The 22,019-nt window shown below is 39.5% G+C and overlaps 1 protein-coding gene across 4 annotated transcripts in view; it reads right to left on the reverse strand.

The window, feature by feature from the left end:
* Positions 1-22,019, reverse strand: part of TOM1L2 (target of myb1 like 2 membrane trafficking protein) — a 367,857-nt gene that overhangs the window by 295,004 nt on the left and 50,834 nt on the right. For 3 of the 4 annotated variants that reach the window (XM_053694560.1, XM_053694559.1, XM_053694558.1), the window contains exon 5: positions 5,392-5,526. The exons of the other annotated variant lie outside the window; for it this stretch is intronic. In XM_053694560.1, the coding sequence (XP_053550535.1) occupies positions 5,392-5,526 (135 nt within the window). The remainder of the gene's footprint in view (positions 1-5,391; positions 5,527-22,019) is intronic. 4 annotated transcript variants of the gene reach the window in all.

Below are 22,019 nucleotides of genomic sequence, written 5' to 3' on the forward strand. Positions count from 1 at the left end.
GAACTGTTAGGAAGTTAGTAATCACCAATTTAAATAACACAGTGGTCCCTCCCATATTACTATAGTCCTGCCTTACGTTGTTTGTCCCAACTTTGAAAAGCCATCCTTTAAAAGGGACATTAAACAATAAATAAACGCTAGATAAAATGATGCAGTCAAAGAAAAGGATTAGTCTGAGAACAACATGTAGATGTATTTTTTAATTTTTCATTAGTTGTTTAAATATTGACAAAATAAATGTACAGTTTTAGTGTCTATAAAACAATGGGAGCTGCCATGTTCTAACCTAGGTTACCTTCTCTGCTGTGGCCAATTATAGACAGTTATAAATAGGTCACTAGAGTGTGCAGCCAATAGCTGTGTGGAATATAACAATGTTCTACACTTACATTTTTTAACAGGAACTGAAAAAGCTCACAATTTCAGAATGGAATAATAGGAAAAGGGGACAAAATAAATAATGTAAGTATATTGCCGAGCTTTTTTTATACATACGATTTATCATTTTATATTATCATCTCAAAGTGTCTAATGTCCTTTTCACAGTGAATATTGATTCAGGCTTTCTTGCTGCTATGTATGAGCTCCACTTGCAGACTTCTCAAACCATACACAGAAAATCTAAACTATAACCTAGGGCTGCCCAAACGAAACCCCTGGATCACTCCCCCCCCCCCCACCCACCCACCAACTGCAAAGCCGTTTTTAGTAGGAACTCGACATTTGTTATAAAAATGAAGGCTGAATATGGCTGCGGGCTGTGTTATTCAGTTATATTCTGTGCCAGATTCTGTGTTGCACTTTAACACTAAAAAAAATCAGATGCCGAAAATAGCTAAAATGTCCCAGCCCCATGGTCATATATGGCATTTGTTTCGTTCACTCTAATGCTGAATTCCATAAAACTGCACATCCTTAAAAGGGACAGTCTACTCCAGAATTTGTATTGTTTAAAAAGATAGATAGTTTTGTATAACCACGGTTATATTAAAAGGACACTGAACCCACATTTTTCTTTTGTGATTCAGATAGAGCATGCAATTTTAACCCTTTGAGTGCTAATGACGGCTCTGAGCCATCACAGAGTTTCTCACTCTGGTGCTAATGACGGCTCAGAGCCGTCATGAGCACTCTCCCACCTCGAGGGAGATCTGGGGTCTTCTTGCTACTCCTACCCCGGCGATCGTGCCTGTAGAGTGACAGGCATCGCCGGGGCTTCACGTGATGCGCAGTGACGTCACGCACAATTACGTGATGACGTCACCGTGCAACTTTATTTATACTTAACAATGTTAAGTATAGGAGGAGGGGGAATGCTGCTTAGAAGCCTGTATCTCAGGCATCTAAGCAGCTACAGACCTCCAAGACCCATTTTTGGAAAGGTAATCGCCTAACCTTTCCAACAGTGTAAGTCTTGGGGGTCTGTAAAAAAAAATAAAAAAGTAAAAAAAAGTTTTCAAAAATGTCAAAAATAATAATAAAAAAATTAAATATTAGCACCCAGGTTGGAAATGGCTTAGCAGCCAAAGGGTTAAGAAACTTTCTAATTTACTCCTATTATCATTTTTTCTTCGTTCTCTTGCTATCTTTATTTGAAAAAGAAGACATCTAAGCTTTTTTTCTTGGCTCAGAACTCTGAACAGCACTTTCTTATTGGTGGATGAATTTATCCACCTATCAGCAAGGACAACCCAGGTTGTTCACCAAAAATGGGCCGGCATCTAAACTTACATTCTTGCATTTCAAGTAAAGATACCAAGAGAATAAAGAAAATTTGATAATAGGAGTAAATTAGAAAGTTGCTTAAAAATTTCATGCTCTATCTGAATCACTAAAGAAAACCATTTGGGTTCAGTGTCCCTTTAATATACTTTTGACCTCTGTGATTACCATGTGTCTAAGCCTCTGCAGACTGCCCCCTTACTTCAGCTCTTTTGACAGACTTGCATTTTAGCCAATCAGCGCCCTCTCTAAGTAACTCCATGGGCGTGAGCATAATGTTATCTATAAGGCACACATGAACTAACACCCTCAGCTGTGAAAAACTGTCACATTTATTCAGAAAAGAGGCGGCCTTCAAGGGCTTAGAAATTAGCATATGAGCCTATCTAGGTTTAGCTTTCAGCTAAGAATACCAAGAGAACAAAGCAAATTTGATGATAACATTAAATTGGAAAGCTGTTTAAAATTACATGGGCTATGTGAATCATTAACTTCCTTAGACCCTAGTTTCAATTTTCTGGGGCAAAATGGAGGTATAACAAGATCTAATCTGTAAACTCATTGGAGCAAAGTCATTCTACTCTCTGATCGATTTATATTGCATTATCTTAACCCCTTAATGACCACAATGTACCCTGTATGTCACTGGTCGTTAAGGGTTTTTTCAGGACATAATAGCACAAGTCTAGCAAGAACACGCTATTAATGCCCTCCCTCCAGCAGCAGGCTTTGTGGAATAGAGCAGTCTCAACACTGGTGGCAAGACCGCGCTATAAAACAATCAAGTCCCAAAAAAAGGCCAGCGACATACAGGGTACGTCGCTGGTCCTTAAGGGGTTAATATTGTCCTGTCTCTGGACTGTATCGCAATAAAAAGCATTAGGTATTGTGTAACCCTTGCTTAGGTACCCAGCAATACTGAACAAAGCAGGGCCCTATAAATAATACATATTATAGTAACTTAAACACTAATGTACTGTTCATTAATAACTAAACTGCAGGAAATAGTAGTTGTTTTGACAAAGCTATAGAAGGCAGTTTTATGCGAAGCATCATAGATAATTATCTGCCCTAGTGAGTTGCCATTGATCCTTCACAACAATATAAGCATGAACACTGCATATATTGGAGGCTTCTATCCTATCCCTTACTACGTATTCAGTAAAGTCTTTAGTTTTAATAATACATATGAAGCACTAAGACGGAGAGCGGAGGGTCATACTTTGTTTCTAAAACATTAGAGCCATCAATTATTCATGGAGCATTGAAAGCAGATCTACTTCAAGGAAGGCGGCCACGTTTCAATGAAATATAGAACCAAAAATCAGTTATTATAGAAGACTAAAAAGATATACCAGACATTATTTTGTTGTTTTTTTGTACAACCTTGCGGCATCCTCTGTCCATTTTAGGAGAAAATTTAAAAAGGGACATCAATGACTTTGTAATTACAAGATTATCCTACAGTCTTGCCATAAATTCACATACAGTGTGAGTGGAAATTTTTTGGAATGCATTAACACCTTTATTTCGGCAACTGTTTTTCAGTAGCTAAACTCTATCTACCCTTATTTGGAGGAATCATTCTAGGCTTTTTACTGGAGTGGACACAGCTCATCACTGTTATTTTGTTCGCAAAATAACCATTGTTGTCCAGTACTTTATCAGATCAATCCTGCTAAATCCAGTTAAGGACAGTTATGTGACAGGGTTAGGCTTGTGAAGTCTGCCATGTGCATTTTTACTACATATAATTATATTGCAATCTCTTACTGTCCCTTTAATGTAATTGTTACATTTGCATAACATGTCAGCAGTAAAGAACTGCATACAAAATAAATGATTGATAAGAATTCAAATGTAGTTTTTGTTAACAAAATTTGAATTCCTTTGCTTGAAAAACCCAGAGTATTGTTCATTGCTGTGGCCAATTAGGGACAGATAAAATAACTCCAACACTGATAAGGCAATCACTTTATAGAAAGTTGCGGTGTCAGGATCCTGTATGATACACTCCAGACTTTGGGGTAGATTTAACAAGTGCAGGGCGGACATGATTCTCTGTAGCGAATCATGTCCGCCCGACATCGCTAAATGCAGACAGTGAAATGCTTGTGCAATGCCGCCCCTGCTCACCGGCGGCAAATCAGCCGCTAGCAGGGGCTGTCAATCATCACAATCGGATCAGCATGATTGCAGTCCGCCACAAGGAGCAGCTGCTTCTTAACGTACGTTTCCGGTGAGCCAGAACTATGATGAAAAAACACAATTTGTTGTTAAATTACAAGAAAAGCGTAGCAATATTTTTACTACATATACTTAAAGGGACATGAAACTAAAAGATTTTCTTTCATGATTCAGATAGAGCAGGTGATTTTAAACAACTTTACAGTTTATTTCTATTATCTAATTTGTTTTGTTCTCTTGGTATTTTTTGTTGAAAAGAATACCTGGGTAAGCTCAGGAGCTGCTGACTGGTGACTGCACATATAAGCCTCATGTCGTTGGCTCACCCGATGTGTTTATTAGCTGCCAGTAGTGCATTGCTGCTTCTTCAACAAAAGGATACCAAGAGTATGAAGCAAATAATATAATAGAAGTAAATTGGAAAGTGGTTTAAATTTATGTTTTCTATCTGAATTGTGAAAAAAAAATATTTTTTGTTTTATGTCCCTTTAAACATTCTATGAAAAATAAATGTTGAGTTTATTACCCCTTTACGGAGTGGCTTCCAATAGCAATAAAAGTAAAATATCAATCTAATAAGTTCTCAGACTAGCAATAAAGTGCTCTTTATGTGTGCATACAGAGAGAAAAGCGCTCTACCAGGAACAAACAATAGCTAAGTAGCTTGTTCTAGGAGCAGCCTCTTTTAGCCCAATCGTGCTTTTCACAGAGGAGAACTTTCCTGAAGTATGCTCACTGAGGCCCATATTTATCAAGCTCCGTACGGAGCTTGAAGGGCCGTGTTTCTGGCGAGTCTTCAGACTCGCCAGAAACACAAGTTATGAAGCAGCAGTCTAAAGACCGCTGCTCCATAACCCTGTCCGCCTGCTCTGAGCAGGCGGACAGGAATCGCCGGAAATCAACCCAATCGAATACGATCGGGTTGATTGACACCTCCCTGCAAGTCTGCAGGGGGCGGCGTTGCACCAGCAGCTCTTGCAAGCTGCTGGTGCAATACGCTCTCCGCATTTAGCGAGGTCTTGCGGACCTGATCCTCAGTGTCGGATCAGGTCCGCAAGACCTTTGATAAATTGGGGCCTGTGTCTAGAGGGATATAGCTGCAGCTCCACTGATGAAGCCATGTAAGCCAAAACGTACATCTGAGGTTAGCAGTACAAAATCCTTTGTTTAGATGAGAATTGCCTGGTATCTCGGGGCTGGGCTGTCCTTTCGGATTGGCTCAGACTGATATACTACAGGAAAGCACAGATTGGGCAGAAAGAGTGGTCTATTGAGCACCATCCGTTCCCAGTTGAGCGTCTTTTTTGTGTTTTTAGTTGCTCTATATATTTGGTACCAATATAGTAATCACCTTCTTACCTCTACGGATCAGGTTGAAGAATAATCGGCAATTGTAAGGGCGTCATTTTCCAATATCCTACATACAAGATAATTCTAATCATCCTTTCAGCAGCTATTTCTGCTAGTTTTCCTTGAACTTACCCTTTGAGGTGTGTGTATTGGTGACAGAGCATCCAGATCCGCCATTGGAAATTCAATTCCTTTCCTCTTTAGTTCCTCATAAATATGCACAACTCCAGTGAGGTCAGGGCTGCTCCTAAATGCATCTGCCCAAGCCTACAAAGAGAGAGTGAAAGAAGCTCATAGCCAAATAAAACCATCTGACGTATCAATGCAACAAATATTATGCTAAAGCCACAGATACGTTTCTCAGTAAGTAATGGAGGTAGCCGTCTAGGGCTAATCAAACGCTAATACTTTACAACATACTCGCTATCACCCCTACAATGGTCTGCACACTTGGCTGCCCACTTCAACCGGTTAGAGCTTATATAACATTAGTGCATATATAACTCTGCTGAAGTGAGCTGAAAAAAAATAATTTACCATTATACTCCCAACATATTTCCAAGTACTCTAAAGGTATCTATCTTTGTTCTCCACACACCTAGTCTATTTAAAAGGACATTAAACACTAAATAAATGCTAGATAGAATGATACATTCAAAGAATAGATTAGTCTAAGAATAACATGTAGATTTTATTTTTAAAGTTTCATTAGCTGTTTAAATATTGAAAACATAGGGGGGCGGGACTAGCCCTGGATGTGAGCGGTTGCTTAGTACAGCAGCTCCAGATCGAAGTCGATAATTTGTACAGCTCCGACCCCTCAATCCAGTTCAATTTACTTCAAATTAGAAGATGACAATTTAGAGAGGTGATATTGACATAGGCTACAGTCAAAGAGAAGGAATTTGCCATCTGTTACCACTGAGAAAACCTTACTAAGATCAACAAGGAGTGGCCATTTTCTCACGCACATGGAGCAATACCAGTGCATGGGAGTTTATTATACCGAACTCTGAAGCTGTAAGAGTAACAATATCTTTATGTTTCACACAACAAGATTAGAGGATCACAACTGCAGAAACAACATTAACTGTACATGCCCTGGTTAAGTGTGTTTGTATGTCAGCAGAGGTAAGAGGATACTTAGCAATGTAGACAAAGTATCAAAACTCTTGTGACAGACGTTGTTTTGAAATATGTGCCGGTTTATCTGTGACGACACGCTAGTGGGCACGGTCACCGCTACCTTGCTTGATCGGAACTAAAAAGGACTCTTTTAGTAAAGTTCACTTCAGCTAGTATATTGCAGAAATAACAGTTCCAAATATATATATATAGTGATCAGTGGATCAGAAAGATACAGACTGGAGGTTCCCAGGCAACTCAGTAGGTGTTTGTGCGTGGTCCGGTAATCTCAGGAGAGACAGCTGAATGCACAGGTGCAGTCTGGTCTTTGATAGAGGTAAGCTGGCGTCCGAAAACACACAAACTGTGGAAAGTTAGGAAGCTGCAACCTGCAGCACGAAGGGAAACTCTGGATATGTAGCGTAGGCTTTGGTAATAGCTGCAGAGAGCGTTTCACTTGAGTATGCTGAGCCGGTAACTGGAGCTGAGCTAGAGAACTCAGCTGTGTTCACAGGAAACACACAAATTACTAGGCACCTGAGAAGGGGTGTTTGTAGAATAAATAGTGCTAGGGGAAGAGGATATTGTAGCCCTTAAAGAGACAGTCACCCTGACAGAAGCAAACATATTATGGAAGACATCTCTCTCAGGCTTCATACCCTCTTTTTGGAGTTCGAGGGCTCAATACTGCAATCGATTAACCAAGCGCTTCACAATAATGATCCAGGGTACGTATACTTGGACAATACCAAGTCGGCAATAGGAACGGACGACAAACCTATGTGGTCAAATAGCGCTATGCTCTGCTCTAAAGACCAAATCCGGGAGACAGTCGATAGTATGGCACCTACAAAAGTATCTTGCAGCTCTGAGGATATCCCCACCTTATTCACTACTTATGCTATGGGGGATGCGGCCGAACCCCAGAAGCGAGAAGGACATCCAGTCCATAAACAGAGGGATAAACTCAAGAGAAGCAATACTATAGAGGTGGACAACAGGTTCACTAAGCTAGAACGGATCGACTATACCCGTACGGACTCATGCGATGAGAATCAGTCAGATGGTATTATAATCAGACATGATGCTGGATCATCAAGAGGAAAAAACGCAGAGCCGAACTATCCTATTTGACACCTGCCGAACTCTAAATAGGGCGATCTACACCGCACAAGGGAAAAGCTTGATCCTTGGGGAATGCACAACCAAGAGACACTTTCAGCGAGGGTCCTCTCCCTGAGGACAATATCTGGAGAGTTTATGTCACGCTATTGTGAGAAGCCATTCTCCTTGGCCTACTGGTGTGGGATAAGTACTATACAGCGTATAATTACTAGAGGTATGACAGGCCATGCCGCAAAGACAGTGGCCTACTGGTGTGGGATAAGTACTACACAGCGTAGAATTACTAGCGGTATGACAGGCCATGCCGCAAAGACAGTGACTCCAGTCTCAGATCTGTGTCAGCTTCTTATCCCACAAAATTTTATGTGGACATAAAGAGGGGGTACATACCGTAAGCCAATGGGGTCCATTTATCAAGCTCCGTATGGAGCTTGAAGGGCCGTGTTTCTGGCGAGCCTTCAGACTCGCCAGAAACACCACTTATGAAGCAGCGGTCTAAAGACTGCTGCTCCATAACCTGTCAGCCTCCTCTGAGGAGGCGGACAGAACTCACATGAAATCAACCCGATCGAATACGATCGGGTTGATTGACACCCCCTGCTGGCGGCCGATTGGCCGCGAATCTGCAGGGGGTATCGTTGCACCAGCAGTTCACAACAGCTGCTGGTGCAATGCTGAATGCAGAGAGCATATTGCTCTCCGCATTCAGCGATGTCTGTCGGACATGATCCGCTGATCGGATCATGTCAGACAGGCATTTAATAAATTGGCCCCAATGTGTTCCTTATTATACGGACTTCCTCTAGGCTTCAGGATTTATTCCTAAAGTCTCCCACCTCATACCATTCTTGACTAGATATTACTATTTACTAGCATACTAAACTATATAAAAGGTTACATTCCTTAGCCTCTGTTTAGTATCTATTTTTGTGTTTCATGTTTGAATTGTGAGGCCTTGTATATTAAATGTTCCGTATAAATTTGACTAGATTCCTAGTCCAGTTATTCTTATATACAGTTTTAGACCTGGAATGCTGAGCCCCACTATGACGAAGTCTGTATATAGTATGTTATATGCTTGATAAAGATCTCATTGGTTTCTATAGAGCCTTTGGCAGGACTAATGTAAGTACTTGAGTATCTTCAATGGCTGAGTATTTGGGCTGTGTGGTTAGCGACGCGGCCTAGAATATTTGCCAAAGGATAGAAAGGAATGTTTATCATATTGCTACCCCTCCTTATTTTAGACCCTACCCCAATAGGGAGACCACTAAGATAACCCCAAAAACACCCTCATGAGACACTGATATTTCCAACCTTATATGCATAACACCCACTTTTAAGACATCTATAGCGCTACTCTATATTACTGCTTACCTTCTAAGCTTACGAAAAAGCATCCCCTGAAATTATCTCATTTTCTATTTCCCCTGAAATTCCCCTAAGATAAAAGTAACCTTCCTAAGGTACCTGAGAAACTCTTGCCTACTGTTTGGCAACCACATATCTCTAGCGGCCCGAATATATTAGAAGGGGATATAATTGTGTATTTATTGTTTAAACACAAAACGAGGTTCTATGTTATGTGGCAATAGTTTTTAATTAAACTACCATGTTGTAATACATTTTCATACCACAGCATTATAGAGCTAATCCTATTGATTATTATATTGTATTCTACAGAAGGTAACCGTTTGTTTGTACTACTTGAAATCCTCAATAAAAAAATATTGACAAAATAAGTGTGAAGTTTTAGAGTCTATAAAACAATGGGAGCTGCCATGTTGTAACTTAGGTTACCTTCTCTGCTGTGGCCAATTAGGACAGTTATAAATAGGTCACTAAAGTGTGCAGCCAATAGCTGTGTGGAATAAAACAGTGCTCTGCACTTCCATTTCTATCAGGAAATGAAAAGCTCACAATTTTAGAATGTAAATTAAAGGAAAAGGGGACAAAATAAATAATGAACGTATATTGGTGAGTTTTTTTTTATATATAAGAATTAATCATTTTATATTACCATCTCAAAGTGTTAAGTGCCCCTTTAAATGTATAGAATCTAATTAATACAGGGTTGGCAAATGTATGGTACTAGGGTACTAGCATCTAGGCCAACAACATATTCTTGATTTCAGTGGCTGCGCTCCATCAGCATTTAAAGGGACACAGAAGCCAAATTTTTTCTTGCATGATTCAGATAAAACTTTCCAATTTACTTCTATTGTCAATTTTGCTTCATTTCCTTGGTATCCTTTATTAAAAGAGCAGCAATGCACTACTGGGAACTAGGTGCACACATTGGTAAGCCAATGATAAATATGTGTGTAGCCCAAATCAGCAGCTTACTTTCAGCTCCTGAGCATACGTAAATTGGAAAGTTGTTTAAAATTGTAAGCTCAATCTGAATCATGAAATACATTTTTTGGATGTAATGTCCCTTTAAGCTTTAATTGGATTATACACCTTATAGATTAAAGGGACAGTAAAAGTAAAAAAAGGGTCAAGTTTAAGCTAAAGCATACAATTTTAAACCATTTTCTTCTATTATCTAATTTGCTTTATTCTATTATATCATTTGTTGAAAAGCATACCTAGTAGGGCTATGCGATATGGGTAGGGTGACCATATTGCCGCATTAAAAGGTACACATATGAAAAATAAATATGGCAGGGCTGTTTTTAGGGCTGTTTAAATAAATGTTTTGTATAAGAACCCTGACATATGTATTTTTCATATGTGTCCCTTTTAAAAGCAGCAATATGGTCAGCTCACTTGCACAAATTCACTACTTGGTGCTAGCTGTTTATTGGTGGCTGCACATATACTCCTCCTGTCATTGGTTCACCTGATGTGCTCAGCTAAATCCCAGTAGTGCATTGCTTGTCCTTCAACAAAGGATACAAAAAGAATGAGGTAAATTTGACAAAAGAAGTAAAACTGGAAAATGGACACTTGTTTTTCTTTTTTTTAAGATTATCTCCAATTTAGCTTGTACTCTCAAAAAGGTAAATCACTTAGTGTGAAGAACAATTTTATATAGTTAAAGGATTACTTTCTGTTATAATTTTTAAGCCAAACAACTAACATATTAAAGTTAATAAACATTAATTAAAACCTACTGACCTATATTTTCTCCAAAACGAAGTTTCATAACGTCATAAAAGTTATATATTTTATTCCCTGATGATGTCACGTTATCCTGCCCACTATTTTCAGCACTGCGTGTTCAAAATACTTAAACCAATTAAATTGTGTTTAAAGCGCCATTTTGAAACCTAGGTATTGTAAACGGATTGGTACAGAGCAAAGGATACCCACGGAGTGGGTTTGGAAAAAAATTAAATTTGCAGACAAGATTTCTGATATACGGTAGAGATATGTTAATGAAATGCTATTGATAAAAAGCGTATTTGGGGTAGTTAGTTAGTAACAGGCATAGAAAATATTTACTTACAGTGGCCCTTTAATTGTATTTGAAATTGTATTACTTCAGTGTTCTCCCCAGGACCTTTTTAGCGGGTGCACCACGCGGCTGATTTTACTAAACAAACACTCGGCTAAAATTTTAGCCAATATAAAGCTAAAAGGATTAAAAATGTTCCAATTTTTATTGTACAAATTATCATTAAATACATTTAAGTTACATTATGCAGTTAGTTTGAGCTTTGGCTAGCTGAAAATGATATAATAATATTAGAAAATATTACACTGTCCCCACCCGGCTACTTCATAATACCACCCGGCTGGCAAAATGTTCTGTGGAGAACACTGTACTTCTATGGTATATAATTACACACAAAATAGTGCTCCTCTGCACATCCAAACAAAACAGGTGACTTTTTGCCCTGAAGAAATCCTTCACAAATATTATTTCCACTGTAGCAAAATGTGAGGGATATGGGTTAAGTGAGGGATATGGGGTAAAGCCATGCAAGGATAATTAACACACAGTACACATATATAATACACAATGATTTTAGAGGCACAAAAAAGGTGGAAAATGGCAAAATCAGAGGACTGGAATTCTAAATATAGATCGAGTGCTAACTGACAAACGTTTATCAAATGCATTAAATAATTATGTGACCTTTCTTACCTTGAAGATTAGAGTGAGTGAATGAGGACCTATTTCAATGTATGATTATCCAAGACGTAGCTACCTTGATATGGGGAAGTATTCAGAGCTCCTATTCGCTGTATGGCGGTGCTATGGAGACTGTTACACATACAGATGCATGACACCTGATCTGCATTCTGTTCATGTGATATTTGGGATGCTTTCCGGCTGCCAGAGGTGCAGCAGACAGATCCAACATAAAATAATTTAAAGGAGTAATGAATTGAATTAGGGGCAGCGTATACGAGAGAAATAAAAAAGGGTTAACAAAATTCAGTTCAACTCATTGAATAGCCAGAGAAACCTTATTTTATTTTTTTAGGAAATGGAGAATATTGTTTGCATACAAATATCAGTAGAAAAAAATAGGAGCCTAGAGTAAAATTTTGAGGACCAGAAATAACAGTGAATTTAATGAATAAACCAAATCAAACAAGGTACCAGAGACACAGTTTTGCCATTAAACTACCATTAAATACAGTAAAATTGCAGAATTAACAAGTGCATAATAAAAACACAATGCAATAACACACTCTGAATTTCAAATAAGCAGATTATTTTTTCTCTCTATTTGCCGGCTCCCTGGATCATGTGACAGCCATCAGCCAATCACAAACTAGTATACGTATACACTGTGAACTTGTGCACATGCTCAGTAGGAACCGGTATTTCAAAAAGTGTGAATATAAAATGAATATGCAAAATTTGATAATGGAAGTCTTTATTTCATCTTTTACCCCCAAAACACCTGTATTCTCCTATTCACACAACTATGTGTATTGAACACTAATCCCAACATGAGATGCGTCTACTTTATTATTATTATTGGTTATTTGTAGAGCGCCAACAGATTCCGCAGCGCTAATACTCTGCACTCATGTCTATACAATAGATTTACATGCATGCTCAGCAACTTGGGGTCGCCTCCAACCATTCCAATTGCATTTATTGGCTGTTTCAAGCCACCAGATACACATTTTTCATTATCAGAGCGATGGCAATGCAAATGATAACATCCTTTTTGCATTTGAAAAAGACTGTATTGTATCAGAGCAAATATCAGAAAATTCATCCATAAGATGAATGGGCAGCATTGACATCATAGATCACAAGTTATCGACTAAATATTGACAACAAAATAGAAGCATCATATTCACCCGCAGACCAAGTGATAACACACATGGGTCAAAAATCCGTCCATGCTCGGACCAGAAAAACAAGATGGCGCTACCCATGCCAACAATGTTGATAGCCCATTTTAATGATGATAAATTCATGCCAAATAACAAATGATACTGAATGTGTTATCAATAAGTAGTTGTAAAATCATGAATGAAACATATCTACAAGATATCGACAGTTGTGAAATCAATACAAATGTATACCTATCAGTAAATTACATTAAACAGCTATTTTAATGGCCGGTGCCAAGGTTTGGGTTCAATTCATACGAGATTGTTGGTTATCCCCAGCACATAGAACCTCCTCAGCTAAACCTTTTCCAATAATTAAGGCAACGTTTGATACATGGGACCACACTATCTAGTATATCCGCTGCTCCATAACCTGTCCGTCTGCTCTGAGGCGGCGGACAGAAATCAACCCGATCAAATACGATTTGGTTGATTGACACCCCCTGCTAGCGGCCGATTGGCCGTGAATCTGCAGGGGGAGGTATTGCACCAGCAGTTCACAAGAACTGCTGGTGCAATGATAAATGCCAACAGCGTCAATGTGCAGCGGACATGATACGCTACATCATATCATGTCCAATCGCACTGTAATAAATTGACCCCTAAAACTCTACATTAACACAACTGTTTGTACAATTTTTAAGCTGCAGAAAAGATTTTTATAATTAATCATAACAAAACCACAAAATGTTTAAAAAGAGGTAGAACTAGAAGACTAGACTATCACTGGAGTCTGTTATAACATTCTGTTATTCACTCTTTCAGAAACTTTGCAATGAAAGCAAAAATAACAACATGTTCACATGCTCCTGGCTGAGGCTGGCTCTCTTTCTGCCAGCTATGTTGTCTGCAGCAGAGAAGAGGCGCTCCAATGGTGTTGAAATGCCTGAGATGCATAAGTAGGGTTTTGCCTATTTCACCAATGTTGGACATTTATCTGTTAGCTTTTCACCAATGCAAAGGGTTTCCCTCCTTGGCAAGGGGCATCTCAACAAAGGAAGCCTGGACTTCATTTCTAACCTGGCTGTTTATGTATTCACTTATTTTTTATATAAATGCACTGTGACTCTTTTTTTGTTCATAATAAATGTTATTAAGTTGCCTTTGTCTAATAATTGAACCACGTTAACAAAGAGACTGGTAATAAGGGTATTTATTATGTTTTAGATTGATTTTTGCCAAATTGTCTTTTGGGATTTTTAATCTGTTAGTCTGGGTTTTTTACAGCTTCCAATATAATAATCTTAAAGTGGTGGCAGCATAGAGATAGTTTAGTGTGGGTGGCATTAAAGGGGAATTTGTATATTTTTCTGGGTCTGGTACAATCTTGTGAGTGTTTGTAAACACTTTCACCCACTAAGCTAAGTGTCAGGCTTGCCTGGAGTGGCTAGACTGTGACAAACTAGTGACTGTTGCAGGGTTGGTTAACCCTGTACATCACACGCCACATACAATTTAAAATGTTTATTAAAAGTTATCAGGAAAACTGAAGCTATTCTCATTAAAAACATACAGCAATACGAATGCAACACATTTTTTTTCTTTTCTTCTACACACACTTAAAAACAAAATTAAATGCCCTCCAACTAAGGAAACCCAAGGCGGTACCAGTAGCGTAAACCAATATTTCAACCTCACCTAACCTGCCTATTGGATGGGCAGCTAAATGGAGGGCAAATAAAAATAAAACACACACTCAAAGCCAGTATCAGAAAATAAATAATTATATGGGTAAATCTCTAATGGGCAAATAGCTAATAGACAGGTTGATCACCCAGTATCCCTGTCCTCAAGTTATATATAAAAACAAACATGGTAAACCTATAAATGGAATTCAAAAAATAAATGAAATATTTAAAAGAAAATATTATTGATCAACACATAAAATTGAAAATATCTAAATATGTGCCAAATAATTCCATGTGCAACCCCCTATACTATACCATATAAAAACTATACCATATACTTATGTATAAAATTATATACAACCTACAAATGTAACGTAATATATATATATATATATATATATATATATATATATATATATATCTCAAACCAAATGCAAAACCATTATATGAACAATATTTTATATAATAAAATGATATGTAACTATGTAATAATGTCAAACAAAAATAAATAAATAAAATATGTAGCTGAAGGGGTGTGACCATAATATTCTGAAGAATAACCATGAGGAAAATAAATAAATGATACGTCCGAGAGCGATAGTCTAAATATTTGACAGAAGTATATGACCATACTCAAACTATATTGTTAAAAAAAAATTAGAATACATTTATTAAAACATATAAAACAATATTACAGTGTAATAAAATACAAAAAAACTAAGGATTTTTGCATAATACTTAGAATCCACAAAGGTAACTTGTCCACTGTCTTAAGTCTGGCCAGACAAAGTGACAAGAGACAACGCGTTCCAAGGCTCCACCTCTTCATCAGGTCAGTGGACTCACTATTTTTTATATATTGGGCTAGAATTTAAGTGGAGCGCTAATTTATTGTGCGCCGGTTTGCGGGTGCGTGATAAATAACCAATTAGCGCTCAGAAAATTAACCAGTGATCAGATGTCTGGTTAATTTTCTAAAAGTGCCCCAAATGCCCCCACAATAAAAAAAACTACTGCACTAAGCAGTTTTTAGGGGTTAAAAGTGGTGGGTGTGGTGTGTTTGCAATGTAAAGGCACTTTAAAGTGCCAATTTTTTTTTTTCGGTCTATGGGAACTGTGTGTTACATAGAAACAGATATTGACGGCAGATAAGAGCCATAGGCCCAGCAAGTCTGCCCGATATTACCTAAAAGTATAAACTTATCTAGTTCGTAGGATAGCCTTATGCTTGTCCCAGGCATTTTTAAAGTCCCCCACAGTGTTTGTCATTATTACCTCTTTAGGAAGTTTATTCCATAAACCAAACTTTCTGTAAAGAAGTGCTTCCTCAAATTACTCCTGAATCTACTACCCTTTAGCTTGAGTTCCCTGTAAATATACAGGGAGTGCAGAATTATTAGGCAAATGAGTATTTTGACCACATCATCCTCTTCATGCATGTTGTCTTACTCCAAGCTGTATAGGCTCGAAAGCCTACTACCAATTAAGCATATTAGGTGATGTGCATCTCTGTAATGAGAAGGGGTGTGGTCTAATGACACAACACCCTATATCAGGTGTGCATAATTATTAGGCAACTTCCTTTCCTTTGGCAAAATGGGTCAAAAGAAGGACTTGACAGGCTCAGAAAAGTCAAAAATAGTGAGATATCTTGCAGAGGGATGCAGCACTCTTAAAATTGCAAAGCTTCTGAAGCCTGATCATCGAACAATCAAGCGTTTCATTCAAAATAGTCAACAGGGTCGCAAGAAGCGTGTGGAAAAACCAAGGCGCAAAATAACTGCCCATGAACTGAGAAAAGTCAAGCGTGCAGCTGCCAAGATGCCACTTGCCACCAGTTTGGCCATATTTCAGAGCTGCAACATCACTGGAGTGCCCAAAAGCACAAGGTGTGCAATACTCAGAGACATGGCCAAGGTAAGAAAGGCTGAAAACGACCACCACTGAACAAGACACACAAGCTGAAACGTCAAGACTGGGCCAAGAAATATCTCAAGACTGATTTTTCTAAGGTTTTATGGACTGATGAAATGAGAGTGAGTCTTGATGGGCCAGATGGATGGGCCTGTGGCTGGATTGGTAAAGGGCAGAGAGCTCCAGTCCGACTCAGACGTCAGCAAGGTGGAGGTGGAGTACTGGTTTGGGCTGGTATCATCAAAGATGACCTTGTGGGGCCTTTTCGGGTTGAGGATGGAGTCAAGCTCAACTCCCAGTCCTACTGCCAGTTTCTGGAAGACACCTTCTTCAAGCAGTGGTACAGGAAGAAGTCTGCATCCTTCAAGAAAAACATGATTTTCATGCAGGACAATGCTCCATCACACACGTCCAAGTACTCCACAGCGTGGCTGGCAAGAAAGGGTATAAAAGAAGAAAATCTAATGACATGGCCTCCTTGTTCACCTGATCTGAACCCCATTGAGAACCTGTGGTCCATCATCAAATGTGAGATTTACAAGGAGGGAAAACAGTACACCTCTCTGAACAGTGTCTGGGAGGCTGTGGTTGCTGCTGCACGCAATGTTGATGGTGAACAGATCAAAACACTGACAGAATCCATGGATGGCAGGCTTTTGAGTGTCCTTGCAAAGAAAGGTGGCTATATTGGTCACTGATTTGTTTTTGTTTTGTTTTTGAATGTCAGAAATGTATATTTGTGAATGTTGAGATGTTATATTGGTTTCACTGGTAAAAATAAATAATTGAAATGGGTATATATTTGTTTTTTGTTAAGTTGCCTAATAATTATGCACAGTAATAGTCACCTGCACACACAGATATCCCCCTAAAATAGCTATAACTAAAAACAAACTAAAAACTACTTCCAAAACTATTCAGCTTTGATATTAATGAGTTTTTTGGGTTCATTGAGAACATGGTTGTTGTTCAATAATAAAATTAATCCTCAAAAATACAATTTGCCTAATAATTCTGCACTCCCTGTATATTTATATACATATATATTTATGTGTTAATATGTGTATATACACATATATATGTATATTTTCATATACATATTACAATTTTCTTCCCATCCCATACCCCCTTCGCTGCGATTAGGTTCTGTGCCGTGTATGACGATATCAGAAAAAGGCTCCTATTGGAGCCTATGGAAGCACGCTCTTGTGAGTGCAATGCTTTTGTGCCATGCGAACGCGATAACCAGCCATTACAAGTGGCTGGCTACTGCTACCGCAAGGTCACGTTCGCATTGAATGCAACTCATAATACTAGAGCACATTTACGTGTGCTGGTATTACTCAATTGAGTGCAAATAATCCTTTCACGGAAGCGATATATTGCGCTCAACTTATAATCTGGCCCATAATGGGCCAGATTATGAGTGAAGCGCAAATGTTTGCACGCAAGCCACAAGGGGTTTATTGTGGGTGTTTACACTCGTTGGGCTTAACGCAGGTATTACAAGTTGAAAGTTAACGCGATCGCTTGAGCACAATGGCGATTTATGCTAGAATGATTACCGCAACTTCAGAGCTCTGGTTAACTGTTTCACAAAACTATAAAAAGTTGCATAAAAAACACATCACATCAAAAATACCTGTGTTATAACCGTATCTGAGTTTAAATATCTTTATCCTGAATATCCTGTTATGCCAGTTTTTTATTGTATCCCTAAGATACATAAAACCTCTGTTAATCCACCAGGTCGGCCAATAATAGCAGGTATTGACAGCCTCACAGAGAATCTTGGCAATTATATAGATTTCTTCCTACGACCTTTTCTTACTACTATGCCTTCCTTTGTTTTGGACACAGCTAATTTTCTGAGGAAAATCGAAGGTCTGGTAGCCCCAAAAGGAGCAATCTTGGTAGGCCTTGACGTAGAAGGACTTTACTCATTCATCCCGCATGAGGTGGGCATTGAAGCATGTAAACACTTCCTAATGACAAGAGGAAGTTGTGTTCAAAAACATACTGACTGTTGTGGAATTACTTACATTTGTACTCACGAACAACGTGTTTATGTTCGACAACAAAGTATATAAACAGCTGTGAGGCACGTCATTTGAAAAAAGGCATACCTAAAGGACAATTCCTTAGGCTCCGCAGAAATTGCTCAACAAAGGAGAAATATTTAAAACATGCATTAGAAATGGAAAAAAGATTTTTGGACAGGGGATACTCCAAAAGAGTTGTGAGAGGAGCATTTAAAAATGCTATGTACGCGGATAGAGAGAAATTACTTGTGCCCAAACTAAAGGACAATGATTCAAAAATAAGACTAATTGCTGATTACAACTGCCATCGGAATTCTTTAAGGCATATACTTGGCAAAAACTGGCATATCCTTACCAGTGATATGGGAGTATCCCAAGAAGTAGGTGAACTCCCCAATATCACTGCTAGGAGGGCGCCTAACCTAAAAGATAAGCATGTAAGGAGTCAGTATGTATCCAAACATAAACAAACTGACTGGCTTACGAAACATAGATCCTCAGGCAATTACCCTTGTGGTAAATGCGTGGCGTGTAAGTACATGCGAAAGACAAAAAAGAGTTCAGTACCAACACGGGTAAAATCTATAAGCTTAAATATTTTGTGAATTGTGACACAGAAGGTGTCATATACTTACCCTCCTGTAATTGCCCACGGTTTAACGTGGGAAAAACAGAATTTATGTTTACCTGATAAATTACTTTCTCCAACGGTGTGTCCGGTCCACGGCGTCATCCTTACTTGTGGGATATTCTCTTCCCCAACAGGAAATGGCAAAGAGCCCAGCAAAGCTGGTCACATGATCCCTCCTAGGCTCCGCCTACCCCAGTCATTCGACCGACGTTAAGGAGGAATATTTGCATAGGAGAAACCATATGTTACCGTGGTGACTGTAGTTAAAGAAAATAAATTATCAGACCTGATTAAAAAAACCAGGGCGGGCCGTGGACCGGACACACCGTTGGAGAAAGTAATTTATCAGGTAAACATAAATTCTGTTTTCTCCAACATAGGTGTGTCCGGTCCACGGCGTCATCCTTACTTGTGGGAACCAATACCAAAGCTTTAGGACACGGATGAAGGGAGGGAGCAAATCAGGTCACCTAAATGGAAGGCACCACGGCTTGCAAAACCTTTCTCCCAAAAATAGCCTCAGAAGAAGCAAAAGTATCAAATTTGTAAAATTTAGAAAAAGTGTGCAGTGAAGACCAAGTCGCTGCCTTACATATCTGATCAACAGAAGCCTCGTTCTTGAAGGCCCATGTGGAAGCCACAGCCCTAGTGGAGTGAGCTGTGATTCTTTCAGGAGGCTGCCGTCCGGCAGTCTCATAAGCCAATCGGATAATGCTTTTAATCCAGAAGGAGAGAGAGGTAGAAGTTGCTTTTTGACCTCTCCGTTTACCAGAATAAACAACAAACAAAGACAAAGTTTGTCTGAAATCCTTAGTAGCTGCTAAGTAAAATTTGAGAGCACGAACTACATCCAAGTTGTGCAACAAACGTTCCTTCTTTGAAACTGGATTAGGACACAAAGAAGGCACAACTATCTCCTGGTTAATGTTTTTGTTAGAAACAACTTTTGGAAGAAAACCAGGTTTAGTACGCAAAACCACCTTATCTGCATGGAACACCAGATAAGGAGAAGAACACTGCAGAGCAGATAATTCTGAAACTCTTCTAGCAGAAGAAATTGCAACCAAAAACAAAACTTTCCAAGATAATAACTTAATATCAACGGAATGTAAGGGTTCAAACGGAACCCCCTGAAGAACTGAAAGAACTAGGTTGAGACTCCAAGGAGGAGTCCAAATTTGTAAACAGGCTTGATTCTAACCAGAGCCTGAACAAAGGCTAGAACATCTGGCACAGCTGCCAGCTTTTTGTGAAGTAACACAGACAAGGCAGAAATCTGTCCCATCAAGGAACTTGCAGATAATCCTTTTTCCAATCCTTCTCGAAGGAAGGATAGACTCTTAGGAATCTTAACCTTGTCCCAAGGGAATCCTGCAGATTCACACCAACAGATATACCAAATTATGTGGTAATTTTTCTGGTTACAGGCTTTCAGGCCTGAACAAGAGTATTAATAACAGAATCTGAGAACCCTCGCTTTGATAAGATCAAGCGTTCAATCTCCAAGCAGTCAGCTGGAGTGGGTCGAACGGACCTAGAACAAGAAGGTCTCGTCTCAAAGGTAGCTTCCATAGTGGAGCCGATGACATATTCACCAGATCTGCATACCAAGTCCTGCGTGGCCACGCAGGAGCTATCAAAATCACCGACGCCCTCTCCTGATTGATCCTGGCTACCAGCCTGGGGATGAGAGGAAACGGCGGGAACACATAAGCTAGTTTGAAGGTCCAAGGTGCTACTAGTGCATCCACTAGAGCCGCCTTGGGATCCCTGGATCTGTACCCGTAGTAAGGAACTCTGAAGTTCTGACGAGAGGCCATCAGATCCATGTCTGGAATGCCCCACGGTTGAGTGACTTGGGCAAAGATTTCCGGATGGAGTTCCCACTCCCCCGGATGCAATGTCTGACGACTCAGAAAATCCGCTTCCCAATTTTCCACTCCTGGGATGTGGATAGCAGACAGATGGCAGGAGTGAGACTCCGCCCATAGAATGATTTTGGTCACTTCTTCCATCGCTAGGGAACTCCTTGTTCCCCCCTGATGGTTGATGTATGAACTTGGCCCTCGCTAGCTGAGGCCAAGCTTTGAGAGCATTGAATATCGCTCTCAGTTCCAGAATATTTATCGGTAGAAGAGATTCTACCCGAGACCAAAGACCCTGAGCTTTCAGGGATCCCCAGACCGCGCCCCAGCCCATCAGACTGGCGTCGGTCGTGACAATGACCCACTCTGGTCTGCGGAAGGTCATCCCTTGTGACAGGTTGTCCAGGGACAGCCACCAACGGAATGAGTCTCTGGTCCTCTGATTTTCTTGTATCTTCGGAGACAAGTCTGAATAGTCCCCATTCCACTGACTGAGCATGAACAGTTGTAATGGTCTTAGATGAATGCGCACAAAAGGAACTATGTCCATTGCCGCTACCATCAAACCTATCACTTCCATGCACTGCGCTATGGAAGGAAGAGGAACGGAATGAAGTATCCGACAAGAGTCTAGAAGTTTTGTTTTTCTGGCTTCTGTCAGAAAAAATCCTCATTTCTAAGGAGTCTATTATAGTTCCCAAGAAGGGAACCCTCGTTGACGGAGATAGAGAACTCTTTTCCACGTTCACTTTCCAACCGTGAGATCTGAGAAAGGCCAGGACAATGTCCGTGTGAGCCTTTACTTGAGGAAGGGACGACGCTCGAATCAGAATGTCGTCCAAGTAAGGTACTACAGCAATGCCCCTTGGTCTTAGCACCGCCAGAAGGGACCCTAGTACCTATGAGAAAATCCTAGGAGCAGTGGCTAATCCGAAAGAAAACGCCACGAACTGGAAATGCTTGTCCAGGAATGCAAACCTTAGGAACCGATGATGTTCCTTGTGGATAGGAATATGTAGATACGCATCCTTGAAATCCACCTTGGTCATGAATTGACCTTCCTGGATGGAAGGAAGAAGTGTTCGAATGGTTTCCATCTTGAACGATGGAACCTTGAGAA

Source organism: Bombina bombina, chromosome 11, assembly GCF_027579735.1.
Source record: "Bombina bombina isolate aBomBom1 chromosome 11, aBomBom1.pri, whole genome shotgun sequence".
NCBI classification, from domain to species: Eukaryota; Metazoa; Chordata; class Amphibia; order Anura; family Bombinatoridae; genus Bombina; species Bombina bombina.